Source organism: Tachypleus tridentatus, chromosome 2, assembly GCF_004210375.1.
Source record: "Tachypleus tridentatus isolate NWPU-2018 chromosome 2, ASM421037v1, whole genome shotgun sequence".
Taxonomy (NCBI): Eukaryota; Metazoa; Arthropoda; class Merostomata; order Xiphosura; family Limulidae; genus Tachypleus; species Tachypleus tridentatus.
This window is the reverse complement of record NC_134826.1, coordinates 106,986,374-107,011,067: the sequence shown is the minus strand read 5'-3', so window position 1 is coordinate 107,011,067 and position 24,694 is coordinate 106,986,374. Positions and strand designations below refer to the sequence as shown.

At 32.3% G+C, this 24,694-nt stretch overlaps 1 protein-coding gene across 1 annotated transcript in view; it reads right to left on the bottom strand.

Annotated features, from left to right (window-relative positions):
- The window catches only part of SMC2 (structural maintenance of chromosomes 2), a 91,292-nt gene extending 68,602 nt beyond the window's left edge, over positions 1–22,690 (bottom strand). Inside the window, exons 1-3 of the mRNA XM_076490114.1 lie at positions 22,392–22,690; positions 3,210–3,359; positions 419–580 (exon numbers count right to left, since the gene is read on the bottom strand). Of these exons, the coding sequence (XP_076346229.1) occupies positions 419–580; positions 3,210–3,359; positions 22,392–22,559 (480 nt within the window). The 5' untranslated portion in view covers positions 22,560–22,690. The remainder of the gene's footprint in view (positions 1–418; positions 581–3,209; positions 3,360–22,391) is intronic.
- Positions 22,691–24,694: the final 2,004 nt, after the last annotated feature.

Sequence of the window (24,694 nt, the reverse complement as noted above, 5' to 3'; positions counted from 1 at the left end):
GATTGACTGTCACATTATAATACTCCCACAGGATTCATACCTGCAACCCTCAGATTATGAGTTGAGTAACTTAAACACCTGGCCATACCAGGCCAGAAAAGATATTTAAAAGAATGTGATAATTTGCATCTAGGACCAAAAGTCATTAAAATCTAGGTTTTTTTGGTCCCCCCCTCCATTTATACATCTAAAGGATTTAACCTAATAACAACTTGATACTTTGCTATTAGTTAAATCAATTTCTTTTTCAAACATCAAATAATGTTTTTGCAACATTTAACTGAAATAAAACAGCCTGAACTCAAAATATCCAAATAGAAAAGGGAAACAGTTACATCTGCTAAATAGCATCATTATAAACATAATCACAGTTTTAACTTTTTGATGATAATACAACACAGAGTGTTGTAAATTGTACCTCTGGAGGTTTCATGTTAAGTACTTTGGTGATACGTCCCTGCATAATCAGAAAGTGTGGGTTGTTCACATTTAATTGTACAGAGCGAAAAAGGTCTTGAACTCTAGTATTATTTGCATTGCATCCATTGATGAGATACTTATTTCGTCCACCAATCACTACCTGTTCAAAATATAAAAACATTTTAATATACAACTCTCACAATATCCTAACAGTTTTGTGCTAACAAAATACTTAAATATTCAATTGTCTGATACATTCAAGCATTTTGTATAAAAATCTAATTGTAAATTTTGGTTAGTTAACTTCATTCCTATTGTGTGGCTTCATTGTTTCAATTTGAGAATACCGTTTGATGTTAGTCTTTTCGCTAAATTATCTGTGAAAGTAGTACAACTTTATATTTTTTCCCCCCAAGTGAACTTGCTTTTACCTGATTTTCACTATCCTTGCACAATGTCCCTTAACAAATGGGTTGTAACCAAACAAAGGAGTACCGTATGACTTACAAGTTTAAACATCTTTGCTCTTCAAAATAGCCTTTTTAAATGAAATTTCTGATAGTCTTTCAAGTTCATAAAATAAAGAAAAAGTGCACATTTAAAAACATGATAGGGTGCTATTAATGTGTTTTATGAATGTTATGGTTCTGAGTAATAAAAATTCACTGAAGGTTACAGCTGAGTGTGGATATGCTGAAAATATTTTTTATTACTGAAGGGAATTAGGTTTTCTAAAACATTTAGAGAAGAAACTCCCACACAACAACTGAAAGTTTAAAAACTTAAACCTTTGTTCTTGATGATATTCATGATGTTAATTGGAATTAACAGGAAATAACCCTAATGCTTAAAAATTCTACAAATATTAGATAGATCCTGTATAAATGAAATATTATGAATGTTTCAATACTTTAGACAGAAAAATACAAAAACGCATACAGGAATACCAGACATTAGCTGAACTTCTGTTATTACGAACAAGTTTAAGGAATCTTATTACTATGGATTACCTGAAAAAAAAGGTAACAAAAGAACAACTTCCACACACTAAGAGTAAATTTAATAGCCTCAAACCAAGACCAAGGAAACAAATTTTAGTACTCAAGTCTCAAATAATTGCACAAATATTAGTTTTATATTTGTAATACTTAATAAACAAAAATTGGTAGCTTTCACAATTAATAAAATTAAATTTTTCTATGGTTCATTTATCATCTCATGAACAATGAAAACTACAAAATTACAAATGTACTAGCAAAATGCCCATCATATGATGATGAATGAACTTATCAAAATTTAAATAAAATAAATGCTTTATCAATACATTTACTAAAAATAAATTTATTATAGTGACAATATATGCATAAACAATGTTTTATTTTTCTAGAATTACATGAAAACATTGTGTATATTTAATCATCTCCTCTAAGTGGTCCTTCATTAGAATTTTGAATTGTGTATATTTTTGTTATGTTTAAATCTGCTTCTTGGTAAAGCCTTTTAGACTGAATCATGCACAAAACTAGATCTTGAAAAAATATTACATTATCAAAAGCCTGATGCAGTGATTTATTTATTGTAAAAGCAATCAATGAATTTGAGGGTGAAGGGAAAATGCCTGAAGGTAAAGTTTTCATATAAAATGTTTATAAAATTGACTAAGTTTTTGAAAATCTTTTACCCAAGAAAAACAATCATAATGTACTGTAACAGTTATTGCATTGAAAATATACTTAAGTTGCGTCTGACACAGACGAACGCTGATAAATATTTCAAAATTAAATATTAAAAATCTGAATGTTAAATCTCAACATGACCAGGATTTGAACAAGAGGTTTCTACATAATAGTCTAGTACTATAATCACTGTGGCATGCAGTTTTTTGTAATTGAAAGTCAACAAATAATCCTTAAGTACCTAATTTAAATTATTATGTTATTTTGGTTTTTCATAAGATTTTGTTCTAAGCACTAGTTAATAATTAAAAAAAAAAAAAAAAGTGTCCTCTTCATTGAGATTTGAACATGAAACTTCTGCCCATGACTAACCACTGAGACAATTTGAATGTTACCAAAAAATTCAGAGTAACTGTGCACATTAGTATTTCAAGAATACATTCAGTACTAACTGAACATTTGTATCCAAGACTGTCCAGCTATAAACTGTAGACATTGGTATTTAAAGACTAGCTCCAGTATTGGTTTGGAAATATTGGTATATGAAGGTTAACTCCAATATTAAGAGAAAGGTTTGTAGTTAAAAGTTAAACGGCAAGTCTCATCCTACCAACTGAAGCCCAAAATTCAGGTTCTTTTCAAATTCAAATTGGATTAAATGCTGAATTGACTTCAGATTTGCAACTGAAAAAAAAAAAATTTACAGAATAGAAAGCAACAAAGTTTTATTTCTTGCACCAATTGCAAGTACAAGCTAATAGTGAGTAATACATAAATCAAAAAGGCTCTCATGCAAACAAACATTAAATAGCTGCACAATAAATAAAATTTCTTCAAAACAAAAGAGGAAACGGCTCTAAAAAGACATTTCAGAGAATGTGACTGAAAGTTTTTTTTAAGCCTGAAACTTGTTTTTAATAAAGCTTACTTATGCAAATATTTAGCACTGTATGTTTGATTTCATAATTTCTAATATCTGACAGTAGGTTCATCATGATTACTTACAATTAACAAAAAAAATATTAAGTATTAAACAAAATCAATAAGTATAGAACAGAAACTTAAACATTAAACAACAATAGCCCTGACTTGAGAAATATTTAACATACTTACTTGGCGTGTGATAGTTATTTCATCATACTGTTCATAACCCAAAGGACTCTGTTTTTTGTTGTTGTTCTCAAATGTTATTGAGACAGTTGCCTTGGTAACACCTGCTTGTCCATTTTTATAAACAAGTTCTTGCAAATTTGTGGCTCGTACCTGAAAAATGCAAAAAAAGAAGTCCTTCAAGCTCCCAAAAAATATTTTATAGGCATTGAACAAACATTTCAAATATATAATTAAATTTAGAAAACTAATAGAGCAGTGGAGGGTAATATTGCCACTTTAAAAATCAATCATTAGTATTGAACATACAAATTGTTTTGTTTGTGGTGCTTTATGAGCAATGAATAAAACTGATACATGTTTTATTAAATACAATGAAATGAGGAAGTATTTTTCAAATGGAACAGTGTCATGGTAGGATAATATTGTCATCGGGAGGCTAATATCATCACTGAAATTTGTTGTGTTTTTTGTTGAATGTGTCCATTATTCCCACCAATTTGCTATCTCATATTTTGAATTAAGAAAGTTATCTGAACTGTTGTTTTTTAAATAAAATACCATGTTGTCAGGGAGAAGCAATGTTGGCACTAATCTGGAATTCATGAGGCTTCCACATGCAAATTGTGAAAATAATCACTCCCCAGAATTAGTACTATAACTTAAGTTGTAAATTGAGAATTTTCTGGACTTTCCTTTTTATCTGCAAGGTGATATTACCAGAACACTATTTTTTGATTGGTAATATCATGCCCAGTCCTGTCACCTTTCAAGGTCATTTTTCACAATTGCCTCCAACAATCTGCTGTGCATTTTCTTAAACGAAAAAATTATGAAGATCTTTCCAACGCATCATCAACAGGTAAAGAATTATAAACCATAATACGCATTTAGATGTATTATCACTTGCTGTTGACAAACACAATAACTGGTAAGCAAAACATTTGTGCTGAAAATTTTCCACACTATTCAACCCATATATTGAATTTGCATTTGTTAATAAATTATGTATGTCCCAGATGATGATATTAGGCACCTGATGATATTACCCTCCACTACTACTCTACATTATAATTATTCACATTAATTTACATATTAAAAATTTTTCTTAAACATTTCTAATTATAATTCCATTATAATTAGAGATAAAATAAATACACAAAGGGCAAATTTAATGCATATATACAAGATGGGAGATGCTCAACCCCACTATGTCCCACATTTATATTTTGGCTTGGTTTTATTCATTTAAAAATATCAGTCAGTGGTTTGGATTTGCAATTTTTAATACAGTCCTTTTGATTTAGTTTTATTTTACTTGACTGTGGAGTATTAATCTTGTGTGTGTACAGTCAAGTAAAATAAAACTAAATCAAAAGGACTGCATTAAAAATTGCAAATCCAAACCACTGACTGATATTTTTAAATGAATAAAACCAAGCCAAAACAAAAATACAAAAATGCTGCACAAATTAAAAGATTCCCAGAGTACAGGCTATATTGTGGGATATAAAATGTACTCTAAGTTTTGGAGGTGACTTAGAAGTAGGACCCACACTGTGGTTGGAATACATTGTCTATCGGTCTTAACCTCTGTGCACCACTCATGAGAAAATTCATAACTAATAACAAAATAATGAAAATCAAATAATAAAAGAAATGAAAATTAGGAGGGCAAGATGGGAGATGCTCAACCCCACTATGTCCCACATTTATATATCACCCTTCACTGCTTGCAGACAGCTTTGAGAAGGTGACTGCTTTAGAGAGAAGAAAGAAAAAAATAAAAAAGATATTACTGCTTTGGGTTAAGTAAGAAAACTTCTCCTGAAGTTGATATTCCAGCCTCCATTATAGTGGTAAAGCACTGATTAGTAGCACAGTGAGCAAATTATATTAGAATAGAAAGTCCCAACCAGTTATCTAAACAAACTAGTATAACTGCCAACCATCACCCATTAAGACCACTGTAACTACATGTTTTCAAACTAAAAAACAAGCCTTTCTATGCAATAATAGATTAGTTCACACAAAATTAATTGCCAAGTTGTCTAAATGACCTTAACTGAAAATACTTAAACAATTTCAGTAAAATGTCCTTAATTTTTCATATTTAATAAATTCTTATATATTTCACAAAATATGTAAATACTTTCATTTAGTGTATTTAGTAAATATCCATTATGTTTTAACTTTTGCATCAATATTTCAACATTAATAATAAAATATAGTAATTTACTGCAAATTTTACAAAACCTGAATAACTGTGAAGTTACAATGCTACTAACAGAAGAGTATGGTACATTACTATCAACTTAGGATAAGCCATATATTGGGAAATAAAAATATTCTCTTTTATCAAAATATTTAGATTGTCATCAATTATTTTAATTTATAGATTTAAATAACATCTATATTAGGAATTGAAGTATTTTCAATGTTTAAGTCTAAGAATAAAGTGAAAATAACATTCATCACCTAAGTATAAATAGTTATTTATACTATTAAATCATCTCATATCTAAAGTTAAACTAAAAATGTCTTGGTTCATGTAATTTTCAATAAACCTATTAATTTGTAATATAAGTAGAATAGTTAGCTCCCATTGGAACTCCTACTTATTTAAAAATCTGGATATTGAAAAATGTATAATTATAAATGCATAAACTTAATACATCTTTAATATATTTGGGGCTATATTTTCTTTCTTCCAGTACTATGAAAGGATAAAGAACTGTTATATTAATGAATTTATAACAAAAATGAAATTTTAATATAATTGTGGTGTACAATGTGGCAAAATGAAATTAGGCATGATAACAATTGATGACCAGCTTCCAATCCTTTGTTTTCTTAAGGGCTATGAAAAGACTTGAATAAAAATAAACTCTCCATGGGAATGTGGGATGGTGAACCAGGCCAAGAGCCCACTGCAAAAGTAAATCTTCAACCATCTTTAACAGATACGAGCATATCACAAATCTCAAGGAGGAGGAAAGGAAATGGGAGGTATGGAAAAAAACAAAATTGCTAGCAAGACCATCTAAAAGTTGGTTGATTTAGTGTTTTATGGCACAAAGCAGCTAGGCTATCTGTGCCAAACATCTAGTAAAAATTTAAATTAAAGGAAATTTAGTAAAATTCATAAAAGGAAATTAAGGTAAAACAAACCAATGTTTAAAAAACAAATAGCATAAAACCAATGTTTACATCTAGCCTACAATGTCAAGAGAAAAACTACAGTAATTCAAGTTGTAAAGGACTTTCTGTAGTATAATTGTAATAATCATAACTTGCCATAAAGACTAACAGGTAAGTACTAAAACCACTGTCAGTCACCTGAAGTTGGCTTTTCCAGTCCTGGTTGAGTTATTTAATGTTACGGCCAGTTTCTAATTTCAAATCAAACTAGATGAACTGCGATTTTTAAAATGGAGCCACATTAAGATGTAATGTATAAATTAAAAACTTAAAATGACATTAAAAAAATTAATGGCCTTTAAAAAACTAAAAACATTACCAAGGTGGACAGTGTCACCATCACCAATGATACTGTCCAACATTATGGACAAACCTTAGGACAGAACATGCTTAAATTGGTGCCATCATTGAGGATCTTAACAATGCCAAGAAATTAAAATGTGGCTTATTGTGATCTGAGTGTTACACAAACTACACAATGGTGTATCAGTTCCAGATTAAAGAAAACAATGAGTTAAAAAACTGTGACAAATGCATAGTCTAGTTAGAACAACTTCCTCTTTCCGATCCTTATGGAAGCAAGATGGCCAAAGTCCAATATAGGGTTTTATTTGGAAAAGCTTGTTTTCTCGTTGCTCACTCCAAGTCGATTGCCAGCTGGCACGGAGCCGAGCCTTGAATACAAGACCATAATCCATGTATGGGACAGGCACAGCAGTAATAGCGCCAGAGCAGATAGACTTAGCTGCAGTGTCAGCAAGCTCATTCCCATGAATACCAACGTGGTCCAGTGTCCAGAAAAACTGGATAGAAGTAGATGTTAAAAGAAAAATGGACCAGTCAGTTTTGAATATTGGCAAGAACATGGTGTGAACCAACATGAAGCAATTCCAGGGCCAGTAGAGAACTAAGCAAGTCAGTATAAATCATGCAGCTTGAGTACTGCTTAGCTTCTATGTGATCCAGGGCAAGAGAAAAGGCATACAGTTCAGCAGTGAACACAGAAGCTGTAGAGGGGATTCTGCACGCAACCACTGAACCACAACAAATCATGGCAGAGCCCACACAGTCACCTGATTTTGAACCATCTGTATAAATAGGAATGGAAGTTTGGTTTGAAAGATGTTCAGCAAATAACAGACAGTATTTCCAATTGAGAGTGTCTGCTTTTCTCAGATGACTTAAAGATAGGCCACATACAGAGATTGTAAGAAGCCATGGTGGGATGGGCTGACCAATGGATTCACCAAAGTTATCCAAGGGCAGAACCAATTCATCCAACTGCACCTGGATACAAAGGCCAAAAGGAGCAATGGCAGACCGTCTGATCTGAAAAAGCATGGCCCATCGAAGAAGGAAAACACAATCTCAGGTGGAATGCTTTGGTAAGGAACAAAGTTTCGAAGCATATTGTAAAGACAGTTGCAAACGGAAGAAGTGCAAAGAAGGTTCATGAGACTATGTATAAGCTCTGAAATGGGGAAGTGTGGAAAGCCACACTGCAGAGCCAAAGTCCTAGATGATTAATAAGGTCTAGTATTTTTAACGCTAATGGTCTGGCAGAGCCATAGACCAGTCATCGATAATCAATTTTTAATCCAATAAGACCACAATATATCTTTAGCATAGAATGTCGATCCATTCTCCAAGTGGCGGAAAAGAGGACACAAAGGATGTTCAGTGCTCTTGTACATTTGACCCATAGCTACTTGATTTGTGGTATGAAGGTCAGCTTACGGTCAAACATTTGCCCAAGAACTTGGTCTCAGGGACCACAGGCAGCACAACTTTACCGATATGGTGAATACCTTGTTGGCAGCAAAAGTACATGCAAATGGTTTTAGAGAGAGAAGTTCAAGCTCTTTGCTGTGGTCCACTTAGGTAAGCAATTGAAGGCAGTCTGTAGCTGCCCACTCAATATACCTCATGTTCAATGACTGACAGGAGATGAGAAAGTCGTCAACATAGAGCCGGTTTGCAACAGTGACAGGGAGTTCAGTGATGGCATTAATTTGGATACTGAAAAGTGTGACACTCAAAACACAGCCCTGAGAATATTCAAAGTCCCTGTAGAAAAGAACAGGAAAGCGTCGCACCCACATGAACTTGGAATCTGCTGTCCATTAAAACATTAATAAAAATGGGCAAATGGCCATGTAACCCACATATATGGAGGTCTTGCAAAATGACATTTCTCCATTGTGTACCATAAGCCTTCTCAAATGTCAAAGAATATTGATACAAGTTGTCGTTTGAGAAAGTTTCCTCTGATCAACATTTCAACTTGAATCAGATGGTCCATGATGAAGTGCTGTCATTGGAACCCACACTGAGTGGGTGAGAGGAGGTTGTTTGATTTGAAAAACCAAACAAGAGGAACATCAACCATCTTCACTAAAATCTTACAGGGACAGCTCATTAAAACAAATGGACAGTAGTTTGAAGGAACTTTGGGATCCTTCCCAGGCTTAGAGAAGGTAAGATAATAGCCTGGTGCCAAGCATTAGAAAAAACATTCTCCTGCCAGATCTGGTTAAAAACAATCAAAAGAACAGGAGAAGAAGCAGGAGATAAATGGCACAGCATTTCATAGTGTACATCATCTGGTCCAACAAATGTACTGCCAGACAAATGAATGGCCAGTTTGAGTTTCACCAGTGTAAAGGCACGATTATAGTCAGAGAGACAACAAGCTTGAACGGAAAGATGTGATCACTCTGCCCGAGTCTTAATAGCTAAGAAGGTGGAGGAAGAAGCAGATGTGCTAGATACCCAGCAAAAAAGTTTTCACCTAGAGTATCGCTGATGCTCCAGGTATTAGCTACTTCCTGGCCATCAGAGAGCAAGATTGAGAGGGGAACAGAATTATATTGCCCACTGACCTTTTGTATTTTGTCCCATATGAATTTGGAACTGGTGGTAAAAGATATGCTAGTTGTGAACTTAATCCAAGATTCCTTCTGGCTTTGATGTCTTACCAACTGAGCATGTACATAAGCCTACTGGAAAGTGATGCAGTGCAAGAGTGTGAAATACCTACGGAAAGTATTCCAGGACCGTTTTTGAGACTTCCATGCCAGGTGGCAGGCAGAATTCCACCACGGATGAGGATACAGTGAAAAACATGTTGAGGTTTTAGGAATACATTGAGCAGCTGCTTGTGTAATACAGTCAGTTACTGCTGCCACACAGCCATCTTTTGATAGCTTACAGACAAGGGTAGGATCATATTCTGTGAGAATAGTGAAAGAGGGCCAGTTTGCCTGATCCAGCTTCCACCGGGGCACGCAGGTGGGGTGGCATCAACCACAGCCAGTCTCTCTCTTGTCGACACTCCATGAAAAATGGGATAATAGTGAAGGGGAGCAAATTGAGAGATCAATAAAGGACTGATGAGGTGCATGAAAATAAGTAAAAGAACCAGTATTGAAAAGAGAGGTTGTGATCAGAGAGCATATGCTCTATAGAGCAATCTCTCCTATCAATATCAGAACTTCCCCAGAGGGGATTTTGTCCATTAAAGTCTCCCAAGATTAAAAAGGGAGATAGCAACTGTTCAATGAGAGCATCAAGGTCTGATTGATCATACATCTTTCCAGGCAACAGGTAGAAAGAACAAACAGTGATGGCATGGCCCAAGGAAACATGGATGGCTACAGCCTCCAAGGGTGTGTTGAGTGGCAAATGCTGATCAACCAACAGTGCCACCCCTCCATGCACTCATCCATCACACAGCCTGCCATTTCTGTACAAAGAAAACCACCAAAAAGGTGACTGTATCAGTAGGTTTCAGAAATGTTTCCTGCAAGGAAAGACAAATAGGATGGTAGGAAGCAATAATCAGTGTTTGATATCATCCAGATTAGAATGTAAACCTCGACAGTTCCATTGTATCAATGTGGCCATTTTTATTTACGAGTAGGCGAATTGTGTGGAGAATCCTTTTGTTTACAACCACATCTTTTTTCCTTACTGCCCTTATTGGAGGGAAGTCTATCAACCTCCATAGATCCTGCCAAGTCAATTGAGCAGGTCTTTGCTGTTGGAAGGGGATTCCTGAGACTGAAAATGTGAATAAATGATTGTTTTGCATCTTGGTGAGAGAGATAAAGATAGATCAGAGGAAATGCCTGTACCTGGAACAAAAGGATGTGGATGTTGGGGTTTGGTGAATTGTATACAAGAGACAGATAGGTGTTGAAGTTGATTCATCAACTTTTTTTTAACCATGGAGGTCAAAAAACTTTTCATTTGTTTAGAGAATGATTCTTTAGAAGGCAGAGAGATTTGTCTGCAGAGTAGTTGTGGGACAAATTGCAGCAGCATATGTCCGAGATGAGGTGTTGGACAGCAATTTTTGAGCCTCAGGATAGGTAATGTTATGAATCATTTTCAAATGCTGTACTTCTTCCTTCCAACCATTTAGGGCAAGAATGAAAGCAGGACAGGCAAGAGCCATTGCAATTGATGCAATGCAGATCCATTTCACACTTGTAGGCATCATGGTCCTTGCCACTGCAACAAGCACGTCAAGAAACCACGACACGATGTCTTTGAGTGACTGAACTGCTGACATTGGAAACATCAGAGAGGGTTTGGAATGTATGGCCATATTCTACAATTAAGATAACCTGCCTTCATGGTGGAAAGAGGGCATAGTGATGTAAATGTCAGAGTGAGGACATTGGTCAGCATCATAAGTCCATCTTTGCAAGTGGATATGCCTCACTGCAGAAACTCCTTGGGTGGAGAAACCAGCAAGAATCTCAGACTCTGGAATGTTCTTCAAATCCCTCTCAACAATAACTCTTTGTGATGAATTCAAAGTAGCATGAAGTGTAACCTCAATTAGGTATATCCCCAATTGCCTTTGAATGCAAGAGGAGTTCACTGGGTTGAGATGTGGATGTTTCCACCAATACATGGTCAGATTGAAGCTTCTTTACTCACTATGGATAGCCAGCAAGTCCCTCTAGTACCTTCTAAATGATAAAGGGAGACATCTGCCCTAAAGGGTTGTCTGAAAGAGAATAAGGTACAACAGGTGTTACAAATGGAGATTGCTGCTCAGAATCTTCTATACGTGGACATTTACCTATGTACCGTTTTTTTCACTATTTTATTTAAAATCTTCTTTGGAGGATCCATAATAAAAGGAATATTTTGGTGCCCACTGACCCCACCCACCATGGAACCAAAGAGGGGACACACTACAATGTCAAGCAAGAACACTGCAGCAACATCAGGGTTTTGTGAGCACTATACCCAAAATCAGCATCAGATACAATGTCCACAACACCTGTTGAGAACATCCAACACTGGTACTTGGTTGACCCTAGCCCAAGTGGACCAGCCAACTGACCCATGGGGGTCACCCCAAGGCTGCCCGTCTAAAGGAATTCAAAGGCAAAACAGTGAGTTAGGGTTGGATCCCTCAGCCACCATGATCCTCTTTTCCCTTCACAGGCAAACACGTGGGTGGATGTTTAGATCCCAAAGGAGGTAAACTGAAAGAATAGAACCTTTCCTGGGGGTCCCCTCACCACATACAGGAATCCACACTGAGGGGATCTGAAGTAAGAAGGATCGAGGCATGCTGATTCCAGAACGTAACTATGCCACTAACTGGTCAACATGGACCCCAATATCTGGAGGGGGAAGGTAAACCAAGTAGCAGATTTTGAAATTAGCTATGAGCCACTAGCCCCATAGAAAAGTGTCTGCTAGGTAGTTCATGAGACCTCTTAAAATCAAAGGAGCTATTAAAAGTTTGTCTCCACATAAGCTGTTCTAAGCACTTCTTAACTGAGCGTGCCTTAAAACAAACTACAAATGGATTTTCTTAAATTTACAAACACTTGTCAGTCACACATAATCCACAATCATCATCACTTAATGCCTGTGTATTCAAAGTAAATACACTTTCTTTAATAAGAAAGTTATTACTTTGTCTAAATTCAAACTTTTTGTACCAATGTAATAAAATTGACATACAATTTACTGTACAAAAATTTAAAATGTGGAGTAATTATTTGAATTTCTAATCAATATGATTGTTTTCAATTAGGATACTACTTTAACATTTTATATACAACACCAAACCTGCATCAATGTTCACACACTTGAAACATGTATGCACGTTGAAATTGTAAACTTGTAAGTGATCTGGAGAATCTACATTTTTGTATTTATATTGTTTGTATATATTAGTCCAAGCATTTTTTAATCCAACTTTACATGCTGCACTAGCTAAATATAAAAACATTGCCATTTTATGTATCATGTCACAATTAGAAATCACAGACTTCTGATTATTATACAGCACAATCAGCCCAATTCTATTTACATACAGTATAGTTGATAATAAAGCAGCAAATGTACTTTGAAGCTTAACATAAAAATGGTGAATAACTTGTGGCTTGTATATGATCAAGCCACAACATTATATGACTGTTGCAAGAAAAATGAATTGTTGAGGATCACTCCCTAAATTCATTATTTACTTTAACTATAAGACTGCTATCACTCTATACATTGAATAAAATCACTTTCCAAACCAAATGAAGTATTACAACCAAGAGTCAAAGTGAAACCCTATCAAAGTTTTTACTTTTAAACCAGTTGCCCAAATATTTTTTTTAAATTGGCCTTACTAAAAAAAAAAAAAAAAAACTCTTAAGGTAATTTTAATCACATATGTAATAATCACCTTTACAACCTTAAATACATTATGATAAAAGAAGACCCACTTTTTCTGGTTGAATTATATAGAATTTTTCAACTCACATGAAACATTCTTTCATCAAGTATTTTTTCAAATCTCAGCACTTACATTGTCTCACTTGTGACATAAAAAAATTACAAAATTTTAGCTTTAGTGTCAGTCAAAAGAATTAAGAGTCCTCTTAGTTACAAGTGCAACAGAAAGTCTTACAACAATTGCCTACCTTTGTAATTCTTGTTTTTCACCATTTGCTTTGTACTAAAAATAAGTTTTTTCTCATTTACAAGCAACCCAACCAATTAGCAATCATATTTGTTGAGCCACAACTGAAGTTAAGGAAACTTCTTGGAACCATGCAACTAAAACAACCTGCAGGAAACACTCTGCATTACTATTATCCAATTTAGTGATCAACTTATTTCTATTTGACTTTAATTTTCAATTTTATTTTCCATTTTATTTCTCCAAATTTCAGACTTTCTCATGATAAAAAACACTTCCATTTAGCACTTTCTGATATTGCGATTTTCAATATTTTTGGTCACTTAAAACTCATACTGAAGTAAAAAAAAACACTTGTATAATTTACAAGCATTGAGTTACTACAAAATTCTTAAAACTTTCTATTAAATGAACTCAGTACAAAAGACTAGAGATTCCTTTTACCCAACTGAAAATTTTTTTCTGAAACAACGATTCTCCACTCGGAAGACTCGCTATGAAATTCTTCAAACTCATTTTACCACAATTTTAAGTTATTATTATTATTAGTGAAACATTCTTAATAAGTGTACAAATTAATATACACTGCTAAAAAAGTAAAGAATTACCTTTTTTTTTATTTAAGTAATTTTTGAAAAATGTTATAACATAAGGTCCTGTTATTAATTTTAGCAAGAATTCATAACATTTTTCATGTTGGTGCAATATAAAGCTGTTATTGACTTGTTTCATTAAAACAGGGGACACATGCACTAAATAAATTTCTTTTATAAAAAACACAATTATAATGAAACATTATTAGGAAGTTCTTCTTACGATGTTGAAACATCATGCAAAGTTTCCTCCATTGTGTGAGGAATTTTACAGATAGCATTGACCTTTTATATGTGTACACACACACACACACACACACGAAATAGATAGGTGAAAAACATTTAAATGCTCTAAAAAAAAAGGAAATTGTGTGACAAAAAGGAATGAGAGGAATCATGACACAGGAGACAGATAAGAGGTAACACCTGCAATACCATATCCAGATAAGCTGAAGACATTATGGAGGGGGGGATCAATGTGGAAATTATAGGATTGTACAGCAATATACGGAGACAAAAAACAGAAAAAAAACAAGACTATCCAAATCATCATCATCTTATTTAGGTTTGCCAAGAAAGGGAATAACTGTCTGAGATCAGGAGACACTACAGGTCACATAATGGATTCCAATTCACAACATACTAAAGCCCAAACCTCCTCAACTGAAAGTATGCAAAATAAAGCCTGAGAAAATGCAGGTTGAGGTGCAGTAGTAGTGGCCATGATTTGAAATTCAGAATTCATAACTTAAATAAACATGGATAAGAAAATTAACAATGTACAGTAATTCAAGTTCAATTGCATAAAACAAAACAAAGCAGAAGTAAAAGTTGTAGGAAAAAAAAATATATTGAAAAAGTCAAAATCTCACAAGCAAAATTTAGATGCATCTTCACACTACTCTCTCAAATCAAGATGCGAGTTATGAAATTTTGTAAATATATAACATTAAGTATGTTTTTTCATGATTGTGTAAAATAATCAAGCTTAAAGTCAATGTAGCCTTATTACCCAAACACAAAGTATCAAAGTAAAATAAATGGGGAATTCTCACTTAAAATGGCTTCATTTGGATAATTAGGTAAATAAGCAACATTTATTTTGTGTAGATTAAAAACTGTGTTCAAATATGTTTAAATTCTTTTATTAAATTTAAAATGTATTGAATTGAGAACATAACCCCAAACTGGCATATTTCAAATTTTTTAATACAAAAAAAACTGTCCTCTTTTTGAGTGCAGGGTCAGACATGTGCTGCAAAGTTAACCTTTTCCTAGGGTGTCATGACCACAAAAAGTTTGGAACCCACTGCTTCAGAGGAACCAGTTGTTGCATGCTTATTTCCATGTTACAACACAGCTATGCCACATTACATACTAGGAAGGTGCAGGAATCAAGGCTGTTAGCAAAACATTCTGTGCATATAGATATAAGCATGAACCAAAAAGCTATTATATTGTATAGGAATTATATTAATATTAAAATGAATTTTAAGCTATAGTTTCCTTAACATTAGCTGTCAAGGCCCTCTTGAATAACAGTCACCACTTCTAAGCACACCAGTACCATCAGCTGAAACTATTTGAATCTTAACCAAATAACAAATTGGGCATTTGACAAATTATATTTAATTATAGTTTATACAAGATAATGCACCGGATTATCAAAATTTGTATCATTTGTTTGATACAGGCACAACACATTCTATATTGATATTGAATAAGATGATTATCACACAGTGGTGAATAAGTGATCTGAGCTCAAAGCAGTGCTCTATCACTAACAATGAAACTATGAGGGTTTATTTATTGGCATTGTTTTAGCCCTTTCACAATGTGCTTGGTATAATATACAAGAGTTCATCTCCAAATTTGCACATATTAAGTATTTGCACTATACCTTGATACACCATGCGTTATCTTCAAAAAATTTGGAATACTTTTAATAAAGATTATAAATATTTCTAATAAAAAATCAGATTTTTTATTGAAACACTTTTACTAAATGTTTGTGAAAGTACTCTGTTTTGTTACTTGTCTGAGTGCAATATCATGTTACGATAAAAAAAAACAAGAACTATTCTTCATCGCAAAAATTGCAAATATTTGCATGATCTCTAAAACCTCCAAAATACATTTTAAACATTTGTTTTCAGTAACTAAAATTGTTATTTTCTGTACTCTAATCACATGTAGAGAATCACTTAACCAACCTCACAACCATTATAAGCAAACATTAGGAAATAAATATAAATTATGCTTTTTTTCATGCTGGAATGACTACATAAAAATGTAATTGTTTATTCTAAGTAGCTTAAGTCTATAACACTATATATTTACATTTGTTTCTTTTTTTCAATTATATTGACCTTCCAATCATGTCTACCTAACATTACACAACTTGCATTGATGCAGTACACATGCACCCAGGTCACGTATCCAGTAACATAAAACCTTCAGTCTCTTCTGTCTTGGCTGTGTTTTAGTATTTTGTAATATACAGTCAAGTATCAATTAGTATACATTATATACATGTACATCGATTATTACTACTTAAAAATAAATTATTAAAACTTATTTTTCTTAAAATATTGAACAGTAAATCAAGAGTTAAAGCAAAATATTCTCTTCTCACTACAACCTTTGTACTCCATTGTTACTGAACATAGGTTGCTAAGCCTTTTAAAAATTCTGTATGTGGAGAATATCAAAACAGGTTTTTTGTTTTATACATACAACTGAATAACCAAAAAATCGTAAATAATCAAAACTGACACCACAGAATTCCACTATAATTTATTAAGCTTAGTAACCAAATTTTATTTAGATTTTCGAAAATATGAAACTTTGAGTAGACTTAAAACATAACCTACCTCCTTGAAAACTTGTATCAAAAGAATATGATAGCCTTTTCACAGATTAAAATGGCTGAAATTGGTTATGTCATAAATTATAGTAAGAGTACAAAAAGGATTGTTTGAAAAAATGGAATGTGTTGAACAGGATCAGTGTTTCAGTACATAAGCCATATCTAAGCCAAACAAAATGACATGAATGAAGTTTATTTTATACTCTAGCTTTTCAACATTAGTAATTGGAGTTCCTAATTTGTATGAAACTACAGACTTAGTATTTTGATATCACAAAAATTAATTTTAAAACAGTGTTGCATTCAACATATCACGTAGCTCACTAAATTCTATATTTAGATGTGCTCTTTTAATATTTACTTTTAAATTAAGAAATTAATACACATAAAATGTGAATTATCTACAATTTCATTCCAAACTTATCTACATACACGTTCATAAAATAGTAGTTCAATAAAATTTTAAATTCAAGTCAGCAAACAAGATGATGTGATCTTTGTCCCATAATTTGTCACAAAAGGGTCAAAAACAAAAAGAGGTACTTTTCATGTACAGATCACTAGTTAGGTCTCATTTAGAATACTATATACATCTTTGGTCATAGACTAGAAAGTTTGGTGGCTTAGTAGAAAAGTTCAAAGGTGACCTGCAAGGATAATTCTAAGGATGAAAAGTTATCTAATTGGAAACAAGAATAGTTAAAAATTAACTGAATTCCCATGAGAAAAAAAATGGCAAGAGGTTATTTTTTTTAATTGTACAAAATCATCTATAGAATTGATTTGTTCTAAATTTCACATAAAGTTACACAAGGGCTATGTGCACTAGCTGTTCCTAATTTAGCAATGTAAGACTAGAGGAAAAGCAGCTAGCCATCTCCATCTGCCACCAACTCTTGGGCTACTCTTTTGCCACGAATAGTGGAATAGACCAAATTATAAATACCCCCAGGGTTGAAAGAGTAAGCATGTTTGGTGTGACAGGGAATCGAACCCGCAACCCTCGGATTACGAGTCAAGTGCCTTAACCACCTAGTGGTATCAGACCTCTATGGAATTGGTATGATAAAAGCCTCCAATTTCTTTCTGCTATATTTTGAAGGTAACAAAATGAGAAGATACATAATTTGGAAAAATCAGATAAGCTCCAGTTAAAACTATTTTTTGCAACAGACTGACTATAATAAGTTGAAATTAGCAGTAAAGACCAGCACATTATAGGAGTTTAGCCCTTCAACTACTATGCATGTTTTAAACTCCTTTCTGCACACGTTACAAGATTTTACAAAGTTACATCCAAAATTTAATCCTTTTAATATCACTGCATAATAAAATTAGCACCATCATACATGTCATAATTCAAAGTTTTATCTCTTTAAAAAAAAACACTATAAAAATAATCAAACTTTCAGATTTTGGTGTCAGATGATGCACTATTATTTGAATAATGCTTCACCTCCAAGATACATCGATGTCTAGATGCAAAGCAATGCATACAGGGCTATTCACCCTTTAATCCTTTGAAATTCTATCTGGTCAATTCACAAGACAAAGAAATCTTGTCATATTCTGACAGTAGCCATACCTACCTTCCATGGAGAAATTAAAACTTAAGTTATTTTCTACACATCAAAGTACTAATGATTTCCTTAAAATCATAAGAAGTGGGTTAAATTTACTTTTCTCATTGGTTGGTTTGCAGGTGATCTCTTATTGATAGTATTTCATGCTAAGGACAACTTTTCAAAATCTTATTTATAATGATTTCTACAGCCGTCATAGTTATACATCAGTTCCACACTCTTAAAACCTGTTCTACAAACTTAAATTGATTTACAGGTATTCTCATTTAATCCAGACATCCCATTTGAAACTTTTCCAAGTCTTTCCAAGTCTCACACACAGAACGTTTCAGAGACACTTAGAATTTCTGTCCTTAAAACTTAAAAAATAGAAGTTTTTATTTCTACTGTAATATCATGAATTTGAACAACCATTATGAAGCCCTACTGTTCCTGTCTGTTTCACTACGTACCCTTACACCTCAGTGTACCTCGAGGATTCTATAAAACCACTTTGCACCACTCTTCTCTTCATCCTCATTGTAGGGTATAATTTTAAATCAGTTTCATGTAATTATCTGCATCTGAATTTGTCCTAAACCTATTTCCTTGCGATTGATTTTCATCAAGTTTTTGGTTGATGGGAGACATTTTTAATCTTACATTTTATTACTAGTCTAATACCATATGTAAACAATCAGGACAAGAAGGCTTTGTATTCAAATCTGTCAATGTTTTTATTTAAATAAAAATGGCATAATGAAATAGCATCATTTGCAAATTGATATTCTGCAGTGAGCAGTTATCAGTCACAGAATGTAAAGCAACAATAATAACAAAATTCAAGACAAAAACAGTGGACAGGTATGAAAAAAACTTTAGTTTACATTAACAAAAAGAATTTTTGAAACTCCTCTCACAAGAATAACTGGCTTCTAAATTAGTTTCTTACTGTTATATATTACTTAACTTATTTCTTATAACACTTAAGCAACTTTTCAAATCAAATTCTAACTTTTCTTCCAACATGAATATTATACAAACTTTACACTTACCTTATGCTTCTTAAAAATTACATCTTAAATTACTTTTTAAAATAACCTACTCTGCCATTACCACACTCCATAAATTAAGCATCATTCACTCATTCATTACTACAGATATAACTCCCTAAAACTCTTATACAGGAATCAACTAACACTAAAAGCCACCATCCTAACTGTCAAAAATACATTTAGGGTCTTTTTCAGATAATGCTCAACAGTATACATTATTGATCAGCAACAAAACTATCAACTGATTGTTCTTAAGCAATATTTATATTGAATGCCCAATAAAGTTTTTTTTTTTTTTATATATATATATATATAACTTTGGTGATATAACCACAAAAATAGTTTAATTCAGAAGTTTTATGATAGTTTCAGCAAAAAGCAAAATAAAATGCAACAAGTAACATTTCAGCTAAGTTTTACATTATTATTTATGTATTAGACCACATGCTTAAATTAGACTGCAAACAGGCCTACTATTACTAATGTCAGAGCCAATCTTTGGCATGTTTTAAGTGATGAATAAATATTCATTTGATATTTTGACATTATTTACTTGGTCTTAAAACAACAAAAAATTAAATGGTTGTTACTATCAAATATTTTTTATGCTCTGTACAGTCAAAAAGAGTTGAAAATATGAAACAATATTCACACCATATTTTCTACTTCATGACCTAGAATACAGTTAAAAGGCTGTGTTATTTAAGTTTCTTTCAAAATGCACAAGTAATTTTGTTCATGATAACTTCATTTTTCTGCATAGTGTTTACAGAAAAGGTGGCAATTAAAGAATTTCTTTGAGACTGATTAATGTTTTTGTTTTTTTTTCGGGGCTTTTATGTTAGTTATAGTTAGATTACAATGTACATTTCAATACCCATTTCTTTTGAAATGACATGCCCTCTCATAAGGTACACTGCATACAGCATCAAAGTACATATAATTTGATATTTATTACAATTCCTACAATGAGAAAAAAAAGAACCTAAACAAAAAAATTAGAATAAGTACAAATGATTCTCTGCATTATAGTTCAAACAAGTAACAAGTTGAATGGCAAAATAAAATAGTAATATGTATAATGAAATTATTCGTAGTTTGGTACCATATGTACATTTTAAGTGGATATGTCATTACAAAAGTGACAGCCATTAGAAATGCAAGCAAAATACTAAAACAGTCACAAACTCCAAAGTTACATGAATGTCTAAACAATAAAAAGTTAAACCACAGTCTTATTATTAGACTAGTGATGTATCTAGCTCAATGTTATGCAAAAACAAACACTTGAAGTTGAATTTCAATGTCAAATTTTTCTGAGTAAGAATGTAGAACAGGCTTTCTTGTGCACTAGTAAGCAATATTTATAACAAAATTAAATTTATTGCATGTGAGTGCAAGATATTTCAAAGAAATGGTGTAAAACTTGCAAGACTTAATAAGTGTAAGTTAACTCTTACTTATCCAGTTTGCAATTTAATTATGCCACAATCCAGAAAATCCTACAAGCTGTTATATTTAAGTGTGACTTTGAATTATTTATGCAATGGTTCCTATTCATTATCTTCTATTTATAGTTTTTAATATTGAGTGTCATGTGTTTATTAAGAATGAAATATAAATGAGCTACATTGATAATTCAACAAAAACTCAAGATCATTAGAAAAAAGTGAACAATGTCAGACTAAAATTTGTGAAACTGCATCCTGCAGTTAAGACAAAAAAGTAAAGAAAACAAAAATACAAGACAAAATTATATTAGTACACATCTAGATAAGCTTTATAAGTTTTTAATGTATTTTGTAAAAATTCATTTTTCCATTTCTTTAAATGTTCTTAAAAACATTTGTGTGTAAAGCTTTTTTCACACTTTGTAGCATCCATGCTCATCTGAATAATGTCAACTTTATTGTAATCTATAACAGAAAATATTAAAATAATTCATAATGGAGTGTTACAACTTAAATTTGTTTCAGTGTGACAGAAAAATAAATTTGACATCAACTTTAAAGAGTTGCAATACTTTCAAATGGTACTTTTTTTTTAATATACAAGTTTGCAAATCATAGGTCAGTCATGTAATAATTATTTAATTTTTATCTGTTTAACTTTTAAAAAACTATTCAAGGTTTAAGACTATTTCATAATGATGTGTGACACTAATAGTACTCAGTCTTAACTCTTGTTAAACAGCAGTTTTTTAAAGAAAGATATTAACTCAGTATCTCCATTCCATAAATATGACTAAGATTCACAAGCTTATAAAAGTCAATGCTATTCAAAAGTGTCACAACTCTTTAAAATCTTTATTAAAAAAACATACATTTCTATCACGCTAAAACAAATTTTCTTAGAATTTAGTAGACTGACTTTAAGAAACTCAAGGACTTTCACAGTTTGAAATTCTGGCAAACTGTAAATAAATGCAACATTCTCAAAGCTTAAGTATATTATATTTAAAAAATTAAATATTTTAATAATTGTCAAATACCTGAAGATAAGTGGAGAATGTCATTGTTTGATGCTGTAACTTAAAAGTTGTATAAGTTGCAACACACTAACAAATATTTAGATATACTTTGCAACAAATTATAGTTGACTTGATTATCCAGAAGTGGGCACAGATAATACAAAAACACGACTAATAGTCATATAAAACATGAAGAAAGTTTTAGGTTAGTAGACTACTATTATTTAGTGGTACTATCACTGTCATGCAGCAGTTCTACTGCTAGTACTAGCAACAATCACACAAAATCAAAGTCAGAATTCTCAAAACTGGTGAGTTATTGAATACACAACACATGTTATAGAAATAAGCTTGTACTCTTAATTAATTTTGCTGTTTTATATTTTAACTTTCGCAATTTTACAATAACTGCTTGCACTACAGTTAACATATGCTCTAAGTCTTACTAAAATAATTTTAGATAATGCTAGGCTTAAGACGTTAAGTTACCTGAGTTAAGTTCGTTATTCCAAGCAAAAAACAAATTGCATCCAAGATGTTTGACTTTCCACTTCCATTCAATCCTGTAATTGCATTAAATAAAGGGTCAAAGCCATTTACTTCAGTTCTTTGGCCATATGATTTGAATCCATCAATCACCATTGATTTTATATGCATTGCATGCGACTCTAAATATTATATTCGGTTAAAGATAAAATATTAATATTGTTCTAAACACTTGATTTTTAACTATGCAACAAGCCCCAAGATATCATTCTCCTCTACCAATCTTCCCGCGCGTTTATTATGAATTGTATTTATAATAATTATAGAGGGCTACGAATTGTGAGTTATTTTAGTAATTCGAAATATTACACTTTGCCTGTGATATTTTAATATTTTATTCCATAATAACAAATATAAGCAACAAATATGACCCTAACTTTATTTATTCAGTCTACCTTTTCAACAAGTATATATATAATTTATGCAAAAACGTATAAATATGTGTGTGTGCGTGAGTATGTTATCAATTAAGAGCTTGAATGTTACATTTCATTATCAAAATTTTAAGGTAAATTTTAATTGTATTATATCTTAAAATATATTACTCTATTTCTCTTATATTTAATGCAAAAGGTGTGAGACCATTATTGTATAAAATTCCAATTTGTTAAGTTACATTTTTTTAATAACCAGTTTTTGATATTTGAGAGAAACTACTTTATCACGATTGTCTGCAAATGGTGAATGAGAGTTTAGACATGGACGTGAAAATTGACATACTTTTTTAATTTTAACAAAGTTTTCTAAGTTTGCTACTTATACTAAGTTTCGAATAAAAGTAACATGTGATAAATAGTGTATTCTTATTAAAATGCAGAGGATTCAGTACGTTACATTAAATCAATAATGAATAAGCAAACATATGACAACTAAAGCTGATATAAAATTGGGGGATTGTTTGATTCTTGAATTTCGTACTAAACCAGTTGAGTGTTACAGAGGATGGACAAAAAAAAGGGCCCCGCCCACCTTGAAAATGTTGTCAATTTGTTATATCTTTTATTCGATAACAGAAAAATATGTAAAACTGTAGTTTTTTAGAACACACTCGACGAGATCCATTCAAATATGATCTCAAATCTTAATTATAACACTAGCTTTTGTAAATACCTGAACATTTCATGATTTTATTTATACTTTCTTATAAAAAGTGTTGTGCACCTGTGGTAGTTTCTTAGATCTTCTTATTCTAGTTGGCCTACAAAATAATCAAATAAGTTTTTCTGCAATAATCGAATGTAAAAACGAAACTCAAAATAACACAGACAAGTTTCAAAAATTAATATTTAGTTGGCTCTTCTTTGTACTTCAAGACTGCTTCACATCAGTTTGGCATACTTTCAGTGATTTTGCGCAGATATTTCTAAGTAATTGACTGTCATCCTTCTTTGAGTACTTCAAAAAGTTCATCTTCCGTGTTTGGCTTACAAGCTTTCGTGAATTAACATGTTTAATTCAGTCCATAAATTTTCAATTGGATTGTTACGAGGTGCTTGACCTGACCATTCCATAATGTTAGTTCTTTTACTTCTAAGATATCTTTTAACAGTTCCACATTTGCTGACATAACCACAATATTTCCATTCAATTATTGAATATATCAAGCAGCTGAAGAACGACACAACTAATCATGCTATTCCACACGACGATTTATCAGAGGAGCCGTCAAATCCGGCTCTGGCAAACCGTCGTCCTCGTAAAAAAGAAGAAAAGCAGATATCTTTAAGACAGATCCATTTGCAGTGTAAATTACACTGCAGAGCTATTGTCAGGTTGCACAATCATCAGATAGAGAATAACCAGACGTGGCGACATTAACTGTAACGACGTAGAGAGATTCCCAATTTATTTGGATTTAAAGTACTCGTCTCAGTATAATCGATGAGGAATGAAAGATATGCACACTTCTGGTAATTCATGAATAGTATCTCGCTGGTACAGCGGTAAGTCTTCGGATTTACAACGCTAAAATTAGGTATTCAATTCTCCTAAGTGGACTCAGCAGATAGCCCAGTGTAGCTTTGTTATAAGGAAACATACACACAATTCATATAAAGAAGCAACAAATGTTATATATGATCTAATAATCTGAGTATGATGTTTGTTTTCTCTTCATAGTTAAGAAAGAGAGCAGAGTAATTAACCCTGTGCCTTTTAATATTTCTTCTCTTTATTAATTCACGATGAAGAGAAACTCACTAGAAGTAAAAAATGAATTCTAAAGACAACTGGTATGGGTATTAAAA